This window comes from Lytechinus pictus, chromosome 3, assembly GCF_037042905.1.
Source record: "Lytechinus pictus isolate F3 Inbred chromosome 3, Lp3.0, whole genome shotgun sequence".
NCBI classification, from domain to species: domain Eukaryota; kingdom Metazoa; phylum Echinodermata; class Echinoidea; order Temnopleuroida; family Toxopneustidae; genus Lytechinus; species Lytechinus pictus.
In genome coordinates, this window is record NC_087247.1 from 69778715 (window position 1) to 69802316 (window position 23602).

The window sequence follows — 23602 nt, forward strand, 5'->3', positions numbered from 1 at the left end:
AAGACAAAAAATTCGCCTTAAACACAGATGTAGAGAAATTGGTGAAGCTTTGATGAAAATCTGTCATTAGTGTCAAGAAATAAGAATGCTATGAATTATTGAAGTTTGATTTTGTGACGTTTAAGTCAGACGAGCAGCTCTTCCATTCAGTGGGTCAGATGCATAAAAAGTAGCAATTGCTGGAAAGCATTTGCTTCAAGTACAAACAATTGCTAGCCAAGCAAAAGATCATGCCTCAGCATTATTTCATACGCATAACCCTTTGCCAGTGCTTGAACCATTTTCTTGCCTTCAGAAAGCAATTGCTAGCGGTTTGAACAATCATGAAAATAGCCACGTCATGCTGGTGAGAACACGACACACACAGAAATGGCAGCACTCGAATGCAAAGGTGTGGCAGTGCAAATAACCATTTCTTTCATATAACATCTTTTCCTTAAATGTGGTGTCAAACTAACTTGTTTCTTTTTAGTAAATTTATATATTTTGCATAATTTGGTTTGTACTTACTAGGTAGAAAACATGTACGTGTAGGCTACTGTACAACTCAAGTTCTCACTCAGGTGCATAAACATTATTAAAAAATGCGAACGCCCTTTATGAAGCAAACGCTCAAGCTGCCCTGATGCAGCTTGAAAAAAACAAAGCAAGTGCTTAAATGCACAAGCAAAATGTTCACTTTATGCATACGCTTTTTTAGCAATAGCTTAATCGTCAAGAAAATGCTAGCAGTCTGTTAGCGATTACTTGATCTATTAGCAAAACCATTTGCTCACTAATTTTTATACATATGGAATCAAGCAAAAGCCTAGCAAAAGTAACTGCCACCTTTTATGCATCTGACCCAGTATTTCATTATCCCCCATATCTGCCATTTTCTCCAAAAATTGAAAGTGATTTTATTTGTGCTGTGGATACATAGTCAGACAAATTATTTCAAACCTCCTATAAAAAAAAATATTATTTGTTCATTTTCATCCTTTCAGCAAAAGAAATATCGGGAAGTTGCTAGCACATGAAGTCACAAATGAAAAATTCATAACTCTTATTCTTTGTATTTTTTCATCAAACCTTTACCATTTTTTTTTCTTCTCATTTTCTACTTTTATTAAAATGAGCTGATCATCTGGGACCCGTTTCTCAACACCTGGGCAAGTTAGTGATATATTTATCCACCAACCAAGGAGTTAGTTCCAATCTTACAAAACCCGTACCTTTAACTATAGAATCCCTTGATATCGATGCTATCGGTAGAAAGAGCAGATGAGATGTAGCCTTAGTCACAAAACAGCATAATTTTCAAAAAGCAAAATTATTATTAAATTGCAAATATTGTGATGAATTGGGAAATACTTTATCAAAATAATAGCAGATGCAAAATATGCACCATAGTGGAGATTGGGGTTAGTTGAACATTTTTGACAAAAATTGCTGTAAAATCCAAATAGATTTTATTCGAGAAACAATCAATATATCAGCTTAAAGCATATATCTAAGGGCTTCAAATGTACCCCATAAATTTTTTTAACTCTATGATGGTTACAGAAAAAATTCACCTTGAATAAGACCATCGCAAGCGTTCCAACTTACCCAATATACGGGGTAAGTTGGAACATGGTATGGGGTAGGTTGGAACACTGTTTGGTCAATTAAGAATTATACTAAAACTACTTACAACTGTAATATTACATGGTTTCAGCCTATTTGCTTTATTTTTTTAAAGTTCAAAATATCAAAGGTGTGTATTCTGATTTGTTGAACTTTATGTTTTCTATTATACAGCCACTCCTGCAAGCCAACTGTGTAGTAGAATTCTGTGTATTTGTGTGCGTTTGATTTTACAAGCAATTAAGTGCATCAGCAATTTCATGTACTTCTGCATCACATTTACATTTAATACAAAAATTAATTGTTTATATTTTCTAATTAATTAATTATGCAAATAAGCATATGAAATTTGTCCTAAATATATTTTTTGGGGTATGTTTTTGCCTTTAACTCAATTTATTTAGCTAGTAGAATGCTAATTTTTGGTGAAGAGTATCAATTTTTGCATTTATAACAAATATCTACGAAAAAATTGAAAAAAATATAACTTCTTATGTATTTTTTGTTTTTTTAATTTGTATTTCTTTGTTTTTTATTGTCTTTTCCGATGAAATTTGTCGAAACCCTTTTGCAATCATAAATAGCATAAAATAAATCCATTTGAACCAACAAAAGTAAAAATAATCATACATTTACGATTTTTGGTTAAAACACAATTTGCATTGACGTTATACATGGAATCACGATTTTGAGCAATTTTGGGTCCGAAATTCAGGTACAAAATGTTGTGTAATTTCGATACCACACACCCAGGCATCGCAAATTTGGTCTCAAATGATGCGCAAGACTTGAAAGTAAAAAGTCAACGAGCGGTGCGGTCAAAAAATTTTGCGCAACGGCTTAGTGACAAAATTTGTCACACTAAAAAAATTTGGGCGACGGCTTAAGTGACAAAATTTGTCGAGGGGGGGGGGCTCAAATTGAGCCCCTCCCTCCCCCATTTGATAAGGGTTAATATTGCATTAGGTGCCTTAAATGCACATTTGGACCTAACTGAGAAACAAAACAAGCATGGCTTACAATGAATGTTCAAGAGTGTGAAATACTGTAAACATTTTTTTCTCATATCCAATGTTTTTATTCATAATTATGTTTGGGGTAAGTTGGAACATGTTCCAAATAGCCCCTTCAATTTTGTTCCAACTTACCCCAGAGGCCCATTTGACATAAATAAGCTTACAGCACAAAAAAGGGACTTCACCATGGCGTATTAATAACCTTATTTTGTAGCTTGGTACAAGTGTCTATTATACTCCCAAACTGGCCAACTTGATCTATAAACTTCTCTGAGATAATAAAACATTTCTGAAAGAGAAAAAAATTACTCAGAAGGTGAAAAAACAAAAATTCCTTTCTAACTTCACCAGGGTTGTTGCACATGTGTTGTATGTAATATGGTGGATGGATAATGGCAATGAATTGAGGGCAGTATTGCATAAATGTATTTATAGGCATTAAAGAAAATTACAATGTTTCAACTTACCCCAATCTCCCCTACACACTAAAACTACAATGTATGATGAATGGAGCATTCAATTGCTGAGAAAATTAAATTATGAATAATTCATTTCATGAATAAAAAATCACTTGTGGATGTTGAGATGGGTACCCCCGGGATATCAAATTCAATAGTTTACGGAAGTAATCAATAAAGGTTTTCTTTGTAAAATAATGATAATTATACATTTTTTTATGATTCCAAACATCATCAAAATATAGTGTTATGTAAATTGTTTAAATCTTTAGATACCGTAACATACAATTTGACAAATTCTATGCATAAATTAGAGATAGAATTTATCAAAATGTTGATAATGGTCTGAAAACAACGAATATAAGTCCAGTTATGGATGGTTATGGATGGCCTGACACAGTACAATCTTTATCGATTTAAATTATTTTACTATTTCAAATGAATGCTTTTGAGGCGTTTTACTAAGTTTTTATGGTTTCTATGCAATACAATTATTATTGAATGATCTACATGTATCCCACTTTTTTTGCGATATAATTTCAACTTCTATGATTCATTACGTAAGATTACAATTTTCAAATTTCGTGGAACTTTTGCATGTCATAGTCTACCCACATGATGCCACTACGTCATTAAGAAAGAAGTTATGACAGGTTTGGAGGTGTCATAAATATTAAGCTAAGTTGTTGTCCCTGATCTTGGCAAAGAGGGCTTCGGACAAGTAGCTCCAATTGAGTCAGGAAGTTAGACTTATGACGGTGTCGAGAAACGGGCCCCCGGGTGAACTTCTTTAAATTAAAATCTTTTTATAGATGAAGATTTGGGTCCAGTCTTAAAAAAAAAAAATCCAGTTCCCTCCTGTGAGCAAGTAGATCCATTAGGCTATCAGAAATTATCTTGTAGTATATTTAAATTTTAATCTGACTAACATTAGATCTAGATCTACTCCATTCATCAATCAATCAATAAAAATTCACAAATTTTTGTGCAAAAAACGTGGAGATAGTGACTAACGGCAGTGACGGTCAGTAGGTAGGACCATAGAATTTAGATAGCTTTTACTTTGTCATGAAAAAATACTAAAAATAATCCTCAAGTCCTAAAACGTAATAAAAATTACTTAAAAGTTTAAGAAATTCCATATAACTTCTGAAATGTAGCAAAATAGATCATTTGTATATATGCAAAAATACATAAAAGACATTGTACCTCGCTTTGCTGTAAAATTGGCGTAAGTTTCTTTAGGATGAGTTCAGTATTCATGAAAATATTGACAAAAGAGCGAGAAATTTGTCACCGTTAGCGCCCGTTCCGAAGAAATCTTAACTTCTTTAAACAAGCATCACGATATCATCATTTTGCAAGCAGATATCATCATTTTGCAAGCAGATATCATAAAAAATGTGAGTTAAATGTGGTACTGACCAATTCTATAGCATTTTTCCGTCAATCTGATATAAATATCTCACCTTTTGAGCTTGATTTTTTGTTAAAGGTCAAGTCCACCCCAGAAAAATGTTGATTTGAATCAATAGAGAAAAATCCAACAAGCATAACGCTGAAAATTTCATCAAAAATTGATATAGATAAGAAAGTTATGGCATTTTAAAGTTTCGCTTATTTTTCACAAAATAGTTATATGAACAAGTCAGCAACATGCAAATGAGAGAGTCGATGATGTCCCTCACTCACTTTTTCTTTTGTTTTTTTATTGTTTAAATTACACAATATTTCACTTTTCACAAATTTGACAATAGGAACCAACTTGATTGAACCATAAAATGTTAAAAACAATGGTAATTCCACATGTTCAGAGTAGTCCAGGATAGGCCCCATAGACAAGGGGTCGAACCTTGTTTTTTTAGATATACAATGTTTTTTTATGGTTTCTTGTCAATTCGAGGGTGCTGATTCCGAATCTGAATGATGCCACTCTTGTAACCTTGAGCATTTTCCGCAAATTGGCAAAATCCAATATGGCCGCCAAAATATGCAAATTACCCATGAAAATCATAAAATTGCCAACACATTAGCTATAAAATGCATGTAGTTGTTGTGCAGAAGCGAAATACCAATTGGAAAAGCGATATTTGACAAAAAATTTTTTTATTGATATTCAAAATGGCCGCCATTACCCCTGTATACTTTATTATGTAGAATATGAATGGGGAAAATATTTTTTCAAACAAGAGCACTATTATTGCATGTGATTGTGACCTGCGAGTGGACTACTGTCTGAAAACATGACTATTAACAAAACTATGTCATTTGTATACTATCTAATGTGATAAATGCTGTATTATGATATTCAAAATGGCTGTCATAGACCCCTTATACTGTGTACAATATATAAAAGGGGACAAATAATTTTCACAACCTTTGAATTTGTTTGACTTTAAAATGCCAATAACTGCGAAATATTGGTGTAACACTGTCTGACAACAAGGATTTCTAACGAAACATATCATTTCCCTTGCAATTTCGGTAATCATGCTGCATGTTGACATTCAAAATGGCTGCCATAGGCCCTATCTGTATTATGAACAAAGCGAATGAAGAAACTAATTTTCACAAGAGTAAAAACAATAAAATGAATGTAATTGTAATTAATACGAGTGAAATATTGTCTAAACACATGATTTCTGGCGAAACATATCATTTCATTTTTCATGCATGAGATAAATGCTGTATTGTAAAATTCAAAATGGCCCCTATGGGCCCTTACAGTATTATCTACAATGTAAATGGGGACAAATACTTTTGACAGAATTAGGATTTGCCTGACTATGAAATCCATATAATTCTGTTGTATAAGGAAAATATTGTTTGAAAACGTGATTTTTTTTTAATGAAATATAACATTTCCTCTCCCATAGGTGATAAATACTGTATTTTGACTTTCAAAACGGCCGCACAACCCCTACAATTTCTGTAACATGCGTATAGGGAAACTAATCATCACCAGAATGAGAACCAAAAACGCACGTAACTATGTGATGTATAGGTAAAATTTGGTCTTGAACATGATTTCTGACTAAATACATCACATAATGGTTGAGAAGGTAATAAAGGCCTTACTTTGAAATTCAAAATTGCTGCCATAGCCCAAAGTAGTATGTACATTGTAACTGGGGACAGATAATTTTGACAAAATTTTTACTATGAAAATGGCTTAATTTTGATGTAAGTGTTAAGTATTGTCTAAACCCAATGATTTCTAACGAAATATATCATAGCTTGTGTCACAAAGGTGATGAATGCAGCCTTTTAAAAATGAAAAATGGCCGCCATAGTCCCTTATCTTAATATGTAACATTTGAATGGGGAAAGATAATTTCCACAAAGAAACATATTGCAGCCATTTTGAAATTTAAATATAGCATTTATCACCTAAATAACATAAGAAATGATCTATTTGGTTACAAAATCATATTTTCAGACGATATTTCACTCATACATGCAACACCATTTAGTCAAGCAAAGCCAAATTCTGTTAAAATTATATGTTCCCATTCACAAAGTACATAAAAGGCCTACCGTTAGGGCCTGTAGCGGCCATTTTGACTTTCAAAATACATTATTTATCACCTACCTGGCAGAAAGAATGATATATCTTGTTAGAAATTATGTTTTCAGACAATATTTTACTCTTAAATCACAATTATATGCATGTTATGGTGCTGACTCATGTGAAAATTGGTTTCCCAGATCGATTGTACATAATACAGTCAATATCTTTTGGCGGCCATTTTGAAAGTCAAAATACAATATTTAACACAAATATGAAACCCGAATAATATATTTCGTTGCAAATTATATTTGAAGACAGTATTCCACTAATTTACCACAAAAAAATACGTTTTAGTGCTCACCTTGTGATTGTTTTTGTCCTCTCTCACATCGTAGATCATAATTTTAGGGCCTTTGGTGGTCATATTAAATATCAAAATACAGGGTTTATCACATACATGGCATGTTAAATAATACATTTCATTAACAATAATGTTTTTAGTCAGTATTCCACTCGTTTATCTCAACAAAATGCATTTTAGTGCTCACTCTTGTGATTTTTTTGTGTCACCATTCACATTGTACATAATAGTGTTAGGGCTTTTGAAGGCCATTTTGAATATCAAAATACAGGATTTATCACATAACTGACATAACAAATGATATATATCGTTAGCAATCATGTTTACAGACATTGCTTCACTCATAGATCATAATTACTTGCATTTCAGTGCTCAATTTTGTAAAAATTAATTTTCCCCATTCATATTGTACAGGGGTCTATGATGGCGGCCATTTTGATATCAAGAAAATAAATATTTTGACAAAAATCATTTTTTCAGATATTATTTCACTCCGGCAGCACAATTGCATGTACTTTAAAGCCAATGTGGGGACAATTTTATGATTTTCATGGGTAATTTGAATATTTTGGCGGCCATATTGGATTTTGCCAATTTGCAGAAAATGCTCAAGGTTACACGAGTGGCATCATTCAGATTCGGAATCAGCACCCTCGAATTGACAAGAAACCATAAAAAAACATTGTATATATAAAAAAACAAGGTTCGACCCCTTCTATCCTGGACTAGAGAGGAACAAATTTCTTTCACATGACAAAGAGGGGAAAGTTAGAATAATTCATATTTCATATAATAAAATACAAAAGAAATAGTGAGTGGATGACGTCATCAGTTCCCTCATTTGCATACAGACCAGGATGTGCATATAAGAGCTTTGTGAAATTAAGCGAAATTTTAAAATGTCATAACTTTCTTATTTTACATCCGATTTTGATGAAATTTTCAGCGTTGTGCTTGTTGGATTTCTCTTTTTATTTAAACAACTTTTTGTTGGGGAGGACTTGTCCTTTAAATCTCCACAAAGCTTTGGTCCGCAAAGTTAGGTCACACTTTTTCAGAACGGATTTTCAGCACAACGCACATTCATCGAGCGGAATAGGATTTTGAGATCACGGTACAGGCGAAACCCCTTGACTTACTTCACATTTTTGTCAATAATTTTATAGTTTACAATCTTGCCGTCAATTTGATTGCTATTATTTGAATTGGTTTTTTAATAAAATGTGGATAGTTTTGAACGAATCTTAACCTAAGGCCAAGTAAAAAAAGATAGTAGTTGATCGTCCAGGTTTTTGGAGAGCAGTGATGAGGGAGGTCCTTACTATTTGTTATTTTTTCAATTATTTTTTTTTTGAACAGGGAGTCATTTTCTCGGCCCGTTTTTTGTCATCAGTGATGAGGGAGGTTCTTACTATTTACTATTTTTTTTGCTATTTTTTAATCAAATGATTGTCAGGCCATCGCAGGCTTGATTTATGTGGTAATCGATGCATGCTCAATATTAATAATAAATGAGTAGACACACACACACATATATATATATATATTATGCAAATATGAACAAATATATATATATATTCAATTAATTGGAAATCTATGGAAAATATATTATGCAATAAACATTTATTGATGTATTACTGATGTATACCGGTACTGTATTATTTTAAAACAAAATGTTCATGTCAAGTGAAGATTTAAACATTATTCTACATTATATATATAAGGGCAATGTTCTCGCTACCACGCGTCACGGTTGGCGGGCGCCGCCAAGCCTGAAAATTTTCAGGGCAAATCCGCCAACCCTGAACTTCCCCGACAACCGTGGCCGACAACTGTAAAGCAGGCCTAGATCTACACAAAAACTGAATAATATATAAAAAAATAATCTGCTTTTTCAGATCCTAAAATAAACTTGTCGATTATTTCGTCCACGATTTCTTCCCGGGATTTCTTTGACTCACTCACTACTACTAGTGCGCTATATACGATACGACCTTGACTCGAGGCCCAATCTCTTTTGTGGGAAGCGCGAAGATGTTTACCTCGCATTTGCGTATCGCATTGCTCACATTATTTACGTCTTTAAAATGGTAGTAAATACGCTCAAAAACAAGTGAGGGGAGAGGGGTATCGTGGGTTACTGGCTTGGGCAATGTAATTTAGATTATTACGAATTTCAGTTGATATTGTCACTTATTATGTCAAAAATAAAGTGTGTCAAAATTACTATCAAAATTCGATCGAAATATAGTTTCATCTCGTCCCAGGCCCTAGCCTTTATAGCTACATCTACATGAATTCATTGAATGCATTTCTGATGACACTGCCGTAGAGCGAATTGAGAAAAACTATTCAAAGATCACGTTAATAATGACAAAGGCAGCCAATGGAATGGATTGATATAATGTCCAACTCATTTACTTACATCAAAATGATTTATTCACATTTAAATTCCGATTTTACTCCATTATTTCCAAAGTCTTGATCTCTACGTCGATCTTTTGAAACTGTTGATTAATTTCGCGACGGCCGCGGCGTGTCTACCAAGTTATGTGCCACTGCACTCGCGCTCGCAACGGTCACATTCATAATACAAATCGCACATGGCATCAAAATCCTTGATCCGGGGATCCGATAGTCTTCCAAAATTAGATGGGATCCAAAACTAATTTAATTTGATTTTTTTCATATATTCATTGAATCTGTTATAATTTTCATAATTAATCATCTTTATTAATATTATTCACATTTTTTATCATAACGACTCATTTTTTTTATGTGAGTTATACGTACAGTGTATTCTCATTTGTATTGTTCTTTATTACTCTTTGCCTGCCAATTAAATAATGAGCGCACCTGTCGCGGGCCTGGGAAATGTTTTTAGTCATCACAGTGAATGCTTTATGAATTTGTTGTACAATTGCTTAACTACGATTTAAAACAAAATATCATTTGAAATTAATTTGTGTAAAGGAAAAAAAGAGAATGGGGGGTGGCCGTGGGCAATGTAGATGAAAATGATGGGATGTTTGTGACTTTGTGGGGAGGGGATTAAGTTCGTAGCGAATGAAATTAATATTCATTTATGGATGTGTCTACTGTGATTGTGGCTGCATAATATGGCGATTGGAAAATCCACCTTGGGTCGGGAGAGGTACGTGATTCAATAGATTTCGATAGAAGTACACATTCAACAAAGTGGAATTGGCAATTCATTCGCAGATATTCGTTTCAAGTACGAATTATTGAAGTTGATATGTGTGAACGTTTTAGAGGATATCGGATATGTATATCGTTTTTTCACGCCCACAATGAGTTGCTAGTATAATTTGAATATCGTTGGATGCATTTTTCAAGTTCACTTATGTCTTTATGTTTTATATCGGAATTGTGCTTTTAATATATGAGTTATATCTTGGCAACGTCGTTAGCCTAATTATACTGCGAGTGGATGATATTTATGAAATGAGTTGGAATGTGAACGAGACGCCCCAAAGCCGATGGCACGTGATCTAATTAGTATTCACTTTCTGGGTTGAGCCAATCATTGTGCTTGAAAACGGGTTTCCCCCGAATTCCCGCCCTTGGAATGTGTCCTACGTGTGTGACCTGTTAACCTGTTGTTTGAGTGCGAATCAGCTGATTTCATGACCTCAAAAACTCTTCATGGTGTTTACGCTGGATGGGGGCTATAAAATTAAGAAGATCTTTCTCTTTTATTCATTTTTAATAAACTGTTCGTGATTTTCAAACTACACCTATAGTGATATTGTGATGCAATTTATTGAATCACGTACCTCGATCATCCCACTCATGGTGCAAGAAAATATTTTTTAAATTCACCAAAATATACATGTAAGAAAGATTATTCGGCCGTCATCATCGGTAGAAGTATAGACACGTCTATAAAACATCAACAGAAGTCTTATGAGAGTTATAGTTTCAATGAGTATCGAATAAACCAAAAAAAAAACCATGCAAATTATATAAGTTGGGGACCCCGTCTCATGAATACCGATGCCCATTATTTGGAAGCCTCGGAAGAAAACTTCCGAGGCTTTCAAATAATACTTCGGTCACATTTGCTCTACGGCGAGTCGAAAACAGCCGTTTTATTCATTTTTATTTAAACCACGGTAACCACCTATATTCAGCTGGTACAAAAAATGTTAAAACGGCTGTTTTCGACTCGCCGTACGGCCGCCGTAGAACAAATGTGACCGAGGTATAAAGTCGGAACAATCTTTGGATTTAGTAAGGGCGTGACGCAGCGCAAGCTCAAAGGGCTACGCATGCGGTCCGTAGATGCAGTCGGTCATTGACATAAGAAACAACACGCATTCACATAATTAATCGCACTTTCTAAGGATGTAGCGATATCGATCTGAACATTGGAAAGTATGGAGTTAATTTATCGATGTAAATAGTCTATAAACTGTAAGTATAAAATGAGATTGACTTCAATTTTTAAGTTACCAGTAATTGCCTTTCTGCTTCAATCGCAATTCGCGCAACCGTTACGGCTGTTTTTTTGGCCGGAGAAGCATTAAATAGACATAAAATGTGGTGCATTTAGCAGCAATCTAAGCTCGTCGATATTGATATTTTCGATAGCTACCGCGCTTTGCGCAGGAGGGGGGACACCCCCCTCCCGAACCTTCCCCCCGTGCGTGCTTCGCACGCACCGAGGCCGCTGCGCGGCTTGCGTCGCTTCGCGCCGCCAAGCGTCAGAGTAAACCTGGCGAGAACGTTGTATAAGGGTAAAAAAATGCTTGGGGGGGTCATTTTTATTACCATGGAGCCATGTTCAGTTTTCCAGAGCCAATCTCTTTTTCAGCTCTGGGCATGGTTTTGCATCGCAGTCTCTAGCTGCTTGTATATTCGTTTACATAATGTTTAATACTGTTTATTCAATTGCTATTCATTTTTTTTTATTGATATCAATTGTTAAATGATTATTTAATTTATTGTTAATTGTTCACTTAATGTTTATTATTTCAATATTTGTAACTGTTAGATCTATTTACTAACTTACATTTTCACAACTGTCCATCAAATTGAATAGCTCAAGGAAGGATGAAGTTTATCAAATTTGAACAGAATAGGCACTGACTGGAATCCCATTAATGATTTTCAATTTCTTGATAATAAATAACTCACTTGAAATTATTTTGTAATATTCAATGCATTGCCTGCTGGATAGCTAACGTTAGAAAACTCGCTAGTAAATTCAAATCATTTCACAAATTTCACAAATTCACATGTCGCGCCAGCACAGTCAATCACCGCAACACACATCGAAGTACAGGCGCTATCACTCACCAAAAACCCTGCTGAAATACAAATTACGTCATTAAATTTGATTTATCTGCACCATATTTCCAAAGCACGCGACGGATTTGAAAAGATTCAGGAAGCGGGGTCCCCGAAAAAGAGATCCGTGATTTTTTCAGGGTTTGCAAACTTTATTTTCTCGCTAATTTATGATCGTATCTTCAAAATTACCAATAAAAAACCAAATCAGAATTTTTTCTTTCTTGCAATTACGGCGATATCGGACTTTATGAAGTTGCGAAAGAGATCCCAGAGCACATGAGGGCAAATCTTGTGAATTTTTTTCGCTTTTCAGCGGCCATAAAAATAGTTAATATCAAGAAAATTGATGCGGCAAATCAAAAAGGGAAGCGGGCGCGGACGAGAAACATCACTTTTTGATATTTTTGAAAATTTATAGTAAATAGTAAAAAATTTCATTCGGCGGCCAAAATAGATGCGCGCGAGGACGATCAACTACTTTCTTTTTTTACTTGGCCTAATGAATGTTTTTTAAATGTTCGCAAAGTTTGGACACCCCATCAATAGACCACACTGCTGTGGCAGGACTTGCACTGCCTGCAGTGAGTCACTAGCTCACTGCAACCATCCTGCCTGTGGGGAATCTACAGGTAGGACTATGGTATGCCAATGCTGTACAGAGCACACACTTTAAAAAATCATTAAAATATCACTTTTGTGACCAAAATTACTAATTTCCATACAGTTGCAATTTGTTTTTCATTAGTAACTTGGGAATAATTTTCGTATTCACCAGAGAACTCAAACACTTGAATTTTGGGCATATTTTTGTGTACGCCCTCTATTGGTGGAAAATAATATGGCAAGAAAATTTTCATTTTTCAATCTCTATTTTTAATTAAGAAAAAAATAATTTAAAGAATCAAATTTACTTAAGAGCCAAGTTGTATGATGAATAGGTGTAATGGAAACTGTCAGTGTAAAAAAATCAAGCATTTGTCCCAAAGAAAAAGAGAAAATAAGCCAAACATTGCCACCCTTATTTTGCCACACATGGAGATATAACAGAGAACAAGGTTATATAATAACCTTGTTCATTGAATGAGTGCAGTGAGTGACTGATTGAGTCTGAGAGTGAGCAAGTGCTACTGTCAGAAATCCAAACAAAAAATGATACCCAAATTTTAAATGTAGGTCTAGTGTTAATTAATCTGATCAAAATTTTTTACATATCCTTGGTGAATTTTATTATGCCCTTACACAAGGCTCCACATTAACTTTTTTGGTGGTGGCCCGTTCGGGCCACCAAAACCTTCAAATTATTTTTTTTGGTGGCCCGAAAAATATAAAGAAAAACATTAATTAAAAATGAATAAAACAAACTTCTAAAATATTTATTCTGCAGCCACTACCACTAAGTCTAAGTTACTTTCACTTTGTACATCTTGTATGTAAATCTTGTTTGCTGTTTGTGACGTACAACCCCTGACACCATCGACGACAGAACTAGCCAAGTCCATGTAAAGTACCGTGCAACTGTGCAGGTTCAGTCTGCAATTTAATATAAACAATAAACACTTGTAAGTCAACATGTCTTGTAACATTTTCTCACATGTATCATGAATAATTTCTTTTCCTTTTATATGCAATTAAATATCATCATGCAAATAAATATCTATCTTGCTTGAAATACTAATATTTTGTTGTATCAAGTGTCATTCTTTCAATATAGCCTACGCTTACATCAGCTGTATTCTCACAACCTTCTTCGATTAAATCAAACCTCTACTCAAGGCATTCTCATGAGCCTCTACCAGCTTTGAAATATCTCAACTTTGTCTAACATTGCCCTTTTTTGTCTCTCATGAACTACACTAATTATCATAAATGTACTCCAAATTTATACAGGCCTTTGTTTAAGTCATAGCCCTTAATACATGTATATTAACTGTAAACAAAGAACTCATAGTCATATTTTCTTGTAATTAAAAATCCCTACAAGTACTTGGTGTTGTCATACAATAAGGAATAGCGCACTCTACGACACATTAACGTAAGTGCCCACGTACCCGATTCACTATCCATTATGTAACACACATAGCGTGCACTTTCACATGCACTTTCATTCACATATTGAAACTCACGATACAGTAATTTGGCACTTCAAATAATCATACTTAAATCCCATGAAATTACAATTAAATCAGTTGTATAGATAATTAAGCTATTTAACTTCAAGATTAAATGCTCGTGTACTCACATCATTGGGCTTGTATACAATTTTAAACCAAAATCAATGGCATCGTCGGGCAACAAAACAACTCCAAACTCAGAATTTTTAGCAGCACGCTTTGACAACGCCCTCACTGGCCAAACTTGTATTTCGCTTCGAAATCATCGCTTATGACGTCAGTCTCGACATTTCACACCCGACATTCCGGCCCCTTTAAATGCGAAGCTTTACTGAGCATTTAACCGAAAATTACAAAACATACATGTACCACTACTTATTAACTCCTTAAGTTCTCTTAAGCTGAATTGTATACTAAAGTTGCTACAAATAAATCAGATCTCATCTGCATAAAGAAATATAATCATTTCAGCATATGTACTTCTGGAACTGTATGGTAAATTCTCATACAATCTGTAAACCTTCAATATAGTCTTATTAATTATAAAAGCATTTTCAATTGGAACAAAGGTTCATAAAGCCTGCAGGTAAGAACTTCTACTCTGTAGTAATATGTAATAAACTCCCAAGATATCTATAATGAAATATTACATCACAATAACTTCATTTAAGTTTGTTCAGTTTGACACATCAAACACCAATTAACACTTTAGAAAAACATCACCAAATTTTTAAAAATGGTATAGCAAAAACTCTTCAATAAATCAGATAACCATAAATCAAGATGTTTCACTTCTATGTGACAACTTATGATCAGTCAGCCTATTCATGAATGACCTTGTTATTAAGCCAGTGTCAAACAATCCAACAAAGTGTAACCATGGCAACCAAGCAATTTCCATATGCATGAATAATCTCATTGATCAGGAAGTAAAAATATAGGTAACAACTCCATTATTAGTACCTCATACAACTCTTGTTACACTTGTTCCATTTCTATTTTCCCATATTCTTCAATGGTTCTTAATCGTTTATCAAGCAGATTCTGTTTAATTTTGCTAATTTCTCTAGTTGAAAAATAAGAAGCATTTTCAACAATTGACTTATAAAAATGTTTAAGAAAACACACAAAGTACAGAAAAATATTGAAAAAGTTTTCCTTCACTACACATTCTTTCACATGTTTAACTTTGGATAGTGATATTTTCAAAAACTTAAGCACTCAAAATTGATACTACATAAACCAAAAAGGCATCCTTTTGCTAATAACCTTTGGATTTCGGTAAACTGTATTCATTTTTCAAGATAAAGGTCTTATACAAAACAAAACCAACACCGTAGTCAACCAACATATACTCATTCAATATGAAATATTAAATGTTCTTAAATGTCCTTCTTCAAATGCAGTGCATCACTGGCTCGAAAGCGTCCATCTTGGATATTAAATTTATCTCAATCGCTTGCATCGATATTCGATAAGTCCGTTTAACAAAAATTGTCCAACTTGCTTGTCTCGTCTTCGTACGCGAATATATTCATCTTGTCTTAAAGCGCGACTATGTTCATGTTGTATTAGAAGGCAACTGTGTTCATCTTGTATTAGCATGCGACTATGTTTATCTCAACGCGACACATCCTCTGTTCCCTTTGCTTTTGGAACTCACAACGCGATAGGGTCTCACAAGTGGGTTGAACGCTACAACTCATTTTATCACAAATATTTGTTGTAAAACTAAACATAATCAAAATGGCTTTCCACAAAAAGGTATTTTTTGGTATGTATTCTATCTTAAATTTGAACAATATTTGGTAACTTCCTAGCACTGAAATATGAAGCTGTGTTTTGTTTTATTTATCCAAAGAATTTCACACATCTGCTTCTAAAATTAAACACAGCTTTGCGATTGGCCTAACAAGAACACTATTCCTCGTTTTGATCTCTGCGCTACGGACAAGACCTTCTCTGTCGGGCATGGTTTTGAGCACTCTACCCAACAGCCACAGATTACGCGGTAGATTCTGGTCCACAACCAGCACAAGGTCACCAACTTTCACATTGCGATGCGATGACACCCATTTTTCCCTCTCCTGCAGTTGTGGCAAATACTCCTTCAGCCAGCGTCGCCAAAAAAGGTCTGCCATGTATTGCACATGACGCCACCTTCTTTTCGCATACACGTCAGTCTTATCAGTCAATGCTGGAGGAAGTTGAGGTCTTCTATTGAGCAGAAGCAGGTGATTTGGCGTCAAGGCTTCTACATCATTCGCGTCATCAGAAAGTCTGGTAATGGGCCTGTTGTTGATGATACTTTCGACTTCACAGAGTAGCGTACTCAAACTTTCATCTGATAGTGTTTGCTGCTTCGTCAAGGCGAGGATCAATTTCCTCACTGTGCCAATTTGTCTCTCCCAGATTCCACCAAAGTGTGACGCTCCAGGTGGATTGAATGACCACTTAATGTTTCTCTGGAGTAGCTCTTCATCTAGCTTGGCTTGATTCCATCCTTCTATCTCTCGTCTTAGTTCCCTTTCGGCACCAACAAGATTGGTTCCATTATCTGATCTTATCTCTCTCACATTGCCTCTTCGAGCTATAAAGCGTCGTATAGCATCAATACAGGAATCAGTGTCCAAAGACGAAGCCATTTCAATATGAACAGCTCGAATGGCTAGGCATGTGAAAATTACTCCGTAACGCTTGACCATACTCCTTCCTCTTTTAACTTCAATAGGCCCAAAGAAGTCCATGCCTACTTTAGAGAATGGTGGGTCATCAGGCGTCACTCTGTCCTTGGGCAGATCAGCCATTTTCTGCTGTAGAATCTTTGCTCTATGCCGTCTGCAAGACACACATTTCCCTATCATCTTTCTGATTTTAGCTCCTGCACCAGGCAACCAGTACTTCTCACGAAGTGTCGACAGAATGTAGTTTCTTCCACTGTGTCCACATTTCTCATGTATCTCTCTCAATATCAATAGAGACACAGGGCTTTCCTTGGGAAGCACGATAGGATGCTTTGCTTCCAATGGCAACGCAGACCTGCTCAACCTTCCTCCAACCCGGATCAGGCATCCTACCATTTTTGGATCTAGCTTGTAGATGCTGCTAGATTTCTTTACACCATCTTGAGCAGTTAGTAGATTAATTTCTTCCTCAAAGAAACGTGACTGTTCATACTGCAGGATTTTCTGCTCTGCATAGTTCATCTCATCTAAAGTTATCCTACTGGGTTCACTTCCCTCGTCAGGTTTGGGAAGCTTTCTCTTAGCTTTAAGCCACTTCAGAAACTTGGTCACCCAACAGACTGCCCTCTTTAGCCTGTACCATGATGAGTAGTGGGCAATCATTCTATCCATGAGTCTTCCTTCATCTACTGCTGTGCCGAAGGTACTGGCATCTTTGACTAATTTGACCTCTGGATCATTGTCTAACAGGTTTCCCGCTTCTATTGGACTTGTGGGCCAGTTCTCCTTCCCTTGCACTAAGAAATCAGGACCATGTACCCATCTCTCACTAGCTAGAAGATCCTTCGCAGACAGTCCCCTTGACACATCATCGGCTGGATTGGATTTGGAGTCCACAAAGTGCCATTGCTGTGGATTAGAGTAGCTCCTAATTGCTGCTACTCTATTGGCAACAAAGGTCCTGAATCGTTTCTCTTTGTTTCCGATGTACCCTAAGACAATGGTACTGTCCGTCCAGAAGTGAGAACTATCCACTGGTACATTAAGTTCTCGTCTTAGAAAGGCATCCAGCTTCACACTTATTGCTGCAGCAGACAGCTCCAGACGCGGGATTGTTGACTTCTTGATTGGAGCAAGATGAGATTTCGCCATCAAGAGCTCACTGTGCATCTGATGATCTCCAGTCCTAGATACCAGATAAGATGCTGCCCCATATGCTCCTTCAGATGCATCAGAGAAATGATGCAAATCATACTTGACTGGTTCCGCAAATCCATGGGGTCTAATGCACCTGTTAACTGTGAACTGTTCTATGTCTGGTAATTCATTGAGCCAGATTAGCCACTTCTCTTTGTCGACTACAGGAATTGGATCATCCCAGGTTAACTCTTTCCGACAAAGTTCTTGCAGAATTAGTTTTCCTCTTACTACAAATGGACTTGCAAATCCCATCGGATCGTAAGTTGACGAGACGACACTTAGTAATCCTCGTCTTGTGAAGGGCTTGCCCTTCGGTAAGATCTTGTACCCAAAACAATCTGTTTCGACATTCCAGGTTATGCCTAGAGCACGATCAACTGGGAGAGCATCGTAATTCAAATCTACTCCAGACAACTCCTTAGCCCTCTCATCTACTGGTATAGACTCAACAACAGCTGGGCTATTACTCATCCACTTAGTGAGATTGAATCCCCCTCTGCTAAGTAGTTCTCGAAGTTCAACTGCTAACTTAATAGCTCTCTCCTCAGTGTCTGTCGATACAAGGCAATCGTCAACGTAAAAATGTTGAAGAACAGTCTCTATCGTCTCAGGCCCAAAGTCTTGCTGATTGTCAATTGCCGTCTGACGAAGGGCAAAACTGCAGGCACTAGGACTCCATGTCCCTCCAAACAGATGTACGCACATGCGGTATACATGTGGCTCTACTGACATATCTCCTGACGGCCACCACAGGAATCGTAGAACGTCTCTCTCAGAAGGGGGAACTCGAACCTGATGGAACATTGCCTCAATGTCAGCTGTTAAGGCAATTGGATCCTTTCTAAACCTTAACAGTACCCCTGTCAACTTGTTTGTCAGATCCGGGCCTTGGTGCACAACGTCATTCAGTGATACCTGGTTTGACTTCGCAGCACAATCATAGACAATCCGTACCTTACCCGGCTTCTTGGGGTTGACCACAGGATGGTGAGGAAGGTACCATACATTCTGCTTTTCCTCAGTCTGAGCTCTTACAGTGGTATCCACCTTCTCAGCATACCCCTTCTCAAGAAGGCTGGACATTCCTTCCTTATACTTGCTGAGTAGGTAATCGTCTCTCTTAAGTTTCTTTCTCAGTGACTCAAGGCGTCGTTCTGCCAAGAAAAGGTTCTCAGGCAACTGCAAATTCTCATCTCGAAAGGGAATAGGCAATTGGTAATGACCTATGTCCATGGATATCCCTTCCTTCCAGAGCTTGAGTACCATCTGATCGTTCACAGACATGCCTCTGCTATCATCGTGGAGATACTCCATTCCCTCAAGTTTCCAAAAACTCTTGACTTGATCTTCTAGTTCCAGTCCAAATTGATCAGAGACATAGTTTGAAGAGACATTAATTCTTGCATTACTTGGAGCTCCTCTCTCTCTGAGCGGTCCATTTAGAGTCCATCCCAGAATGGTTCGAACTGCGTAAACCTCACCAGGCTTACCTGCTCTGACTTCAAGCGGCATCAACGCCTGAGGTACATCTTGCCCAATTATCATTGTGACCTGGCTTTTACTTATCTCTGGAAAGGCAAGATCCTTTAAGTGTGAACTATTGGATATGTCGGCTTCTGTCGCCATATTAGAGATGCTAATGTTCAAGTCAGGACGAGTAAATACCCTCACGTCTAACTCTGTGTCCGAAGCATATCCCATGACTTTCAGATTCACTGCATCACATCTCATCTGGCTGTTTCTGTTCTGTAGGGTAGATACAGATAGAATCTTACTTCTGCCTTTAGCTTGAAGCACCTCTTGTAATTCCTTGAGACAAAAGGAAGTGGTCGAGCCAGAGTCCAGGAGTGCAAATGTCTCTACGATTACGTCTCCATCTGTAGCTCGTACCTTGACAGGCACAATAGGAAGAGCCACTCGAAACCCTCCGGCCCCTCTGACTTCACTGCTTGTATGTGATGACAAAGATTCACCAGGCACACAGTCTTCTGTTTGAGTTGCTGAATGAAAACTATCTTTCTCTGTCTTCTTGTAAGAATTCTTGCCTTCTCTAGACCTTCCTTCACTAGATACGAGCTGCTTCCCAGTATGAAGGAACTTAGTGTGCTTCATCTTACAGCCCTTGACAGAACAGGTCCGGTTCAATGAGCACTTGGATGACATGTGCCCTGGCTGAAGACAGTTGAAACACAACCTCTGGTCTCGAGCATATTGAAATCGTTGTTCAGGATTCATTGTCTTAAACTGTGGGCAGCTGAACAATCCATGATTATCACCACAGATCATACACTTTGATGAGCTGAGAGAAGTTGAGAAGTTGGACTTTGGAGCTTGCTGGCGATGAAAGGATGAAGAAGTCTTTTCTTTGGCTTTGAAGTTACGACCTTCCTTCGATCCTTGAAGCAATGTTCCATAGACAGGATCACTCATCTCATCAGCAGCATTCTTAACATATGCAACAACATCACAAATGTTTGGTGGTCTTCCTAAGTCTCTGATATGTTTAACTTCTCTTACCCACCTAGTCCTCAAGGCATAGGGTAGCCTCTCGATTACCTTCAGCAGCTCTCTCTGAGAATTCATCTCTTGAATAATACCTAGCACTCTTAGTGTCTCAGTGCACGACTGCAGTTCATCAGCGAACTCTCTCAACTGCTTACAGTTACTTGTAATTATTGGGCCTTCTGTCACTCGCCTCAGCCAGGCTTCTCCTATCTTAAAACTATCTCCAAACCTCTCGTCCAGAAGTTCTCGAGCCCGGACGTAACCTTGGTCTGGTACCATCATCATACAGCACTGTATAACCTTCCTTGCTGCGCCTTCGCAACAACTGTACAGCCTCATTAGCTTACCGCTGCTCGACAACAAGGTATCGCCTATCATACAGTCGAATGACTGTACAAACTCATAATACTTCAGCGGATCACCATCAAACTTCATCAATTCAGCATTGGGTGAGTTGATAGATGCTAGAAGCTGCTGCTGGCTTGCTTGACCCATCTGCAAATGTCTTAATATCTCCATGTCAAGCTGACTCTTTGATGGAGATGTCTCCTTGGGCGTAGAAGCTGTCATCCCAACAGGATCATCCATCATCTTAGGAGACTGTTCAAGCTTATAAGGCAACGTGCTTTCATCTCCGCCAACATCCTTGGCGACATCACTCTTAGCCTGGGTGGCTTTACATTTGTCCGATTCAGCAGACTGAGTCTTGAAGGCTATCACATGACTGCTAATCTTAGAGCCATTATCGAACTGACTGTAAACTCGTCCTTCAGCCTCCATCACCTTAAGCCTTGTCTGTATTTCCAAGTCATCTTTCCTTTGCTTAAGCTTAAGCTCTTCAAGTTCCAACTCTTGTCGAAGTCTAAGAGCCTCCATTTCAGCCAAAAGGGCTGCCTTCTTTGCCATAGCTTTCACCTTGGATGAACTACTGGTAGTTATGGCGGAGCCTTGCCCTGCTTGGCTCACCGAATCATCCGGCTGGACCTCACTCATGGTGACTGCGTTATCTTCTATAACCTTCAAGCTGATACTGAACTTGAATGTGACGTACAACCCCTGACACCATCGACGACAGAACTAGCCAAGTCCATGTAAAGTACCGTGCAACTGTGCAGGTTCAGTCTGCAATTTAATATAAACAATAAACACTTGTAAGTCAACATGTCTTGTAACATTTTCTCACATGTATCATGAATAATTTCTTTTCCTTTTATATGCAATTAAATATCATCATGCAAATAAATATCTATCTTGCTTGAAATACTAATATTTTGTTGTATCAAGTGTCATTCTTTCAATATAGCCTACGCTTACATCAGCTGTATTCTCACAACCTTCTTCGATTAAATCAAACCTCTACTCAAGGCATTCTCATGAGCCTCTACCAGCTTTGAAATATCTCAACTTTGTCTAACATTGCCCTTTTTTGTCTCTCATGAACTACACTAATTATCATAAATGTACTCCAAATTTATACAGGCCTTTGTTTAAGTCATAGCCCTTAATACATGTATATTAACTGTAAACAAAGAACTCATAGTCATATTTTCTTGTAATTAAAAATCCCTACAAGTACTTGGTGTTGTCATACAATAAGGAATAGCGCACTCTACGACACATTAACGTAAGTGCCCACGTACCCGATTCACTATCCATTATGTAACACACATAGCGTGCACTTTCACATGCACTTTCATTCACATATTGAAACTCACGATACAGTAATTTGGCACTTCAAATAATCATACTTAAATCCCATGAAATTACAATTAAATCAGTTGTATAGATAATTAAGCTATTTAACTTCAAGATTAAATGCTCGTGTACTCACATCATTGGGCTTGTATACAATTTTAAACCAAAATCAATGGCATCGTCGGGCAACAAAACAACTCCAAACTCAGAATTTTTAGCAGCACGCTTTGACAACGCCCTCACTGGCCAAACTTGTATTTCGCTTCGAAATCATCGCTTATGACGTCAGTCTCGACATTTCACACCCGACACTGTTATTTTACTTTGCTAAAATTGAATTGTGGTAATATATAAATTGTTCTTTTGTAAATATGAAATGATTGAAAGAGAATAAAAGAATTGTATTGTTCCCAGGTTGTGTGGACTTTTTTAAAAATCTCCATATAGACACACACTCATAATAGTAAAGTAAATAAATAGTGCATAGCAAACTCAGCTCAGATAGATGTACAAAACAATGATTTTTCCATTCTTCCTTTTTGAATCCTAAAACCTACATGTAGATTATGCAGGCCCCAAATCCAGTTTATTTTCTCTTTTCCAGCATATTATAGCAGGAGAAAATCACAGAAAAATATGCTGCAGAATTAGATCAATGCATAAAAGGGGGAAACAAAAATAATTTTTAGAATAGTATATTAAAAAAGAAAACAAAAATAATAAAATAAATAAGTGAAATAAAACAAAAGAAAGAAAATGGAGAAAGAAAAAACAAAGAACAGGGTAAAAAAAAGAAAAGAAAAAATTTAGAGAAAAAACAAAACAAAAGAAATTGAAAGAAAAATGAATAAAACAAAATTAATTAAAAAATGGGGAAAATTATTATTATTAATTTATAATTTTCAGTAGAAATATATTCTTTAATCAGGCATATTCAATGGGAAGGGGTATAAATGGTTTAACCACTATGAAAAAAAATGAAAGAAAAAAATAAGACAACGACAAAAGTTATATCTGGAAAAAACAGTGTGAGAAAAGTCCTTCCCTATATTTGCCAAAATGCTGGAAAAATTCACATTTCATATCAATGAAATGCCTTCCCAAAGTATTTACTTCCTCAAGAGTGGTTGAAGAAGT

The 23602-nt window shown here is 36.5% G+C and overlaps 1 protein-coding gene across 3 annotated transcripts in view; it reads right to left on the reverse strand.

Annotated features, from left to right (window-relative positions):
• Window positions 1-2158: 2158 nt before the first annotated feature.
• Window positions 2159-23602, reverse strand: part of LOC129280217 (uncharacterized) — a 29101-nt gene continuing 7657 nt past the window's right edge. The window contains exons 1-3 of one of the 3 annotated variants that reach the window (XR_010293164.1): window positions 22602-22765; window positions 14510-21892; window positions 2159-13800 (exon numbers count right to left, since the gene is read on the reverse strand). Coding sequence is in view for 2 of the 3 variants with exons in the window: in XM_064097652.1 (XP_063953722.1) it covers window positions 16247-21763 (5517 nt within the window). In the remaining variant the exon portion in view is untranslated. Of the gene's footprint in view, window positions 21893-22601; window positions 22766-23602 lie in introns of those variants that run through there. The other 2 variants (XM_064097652.1, XM_064097653.1) reach the window with 2 other exon arrangements.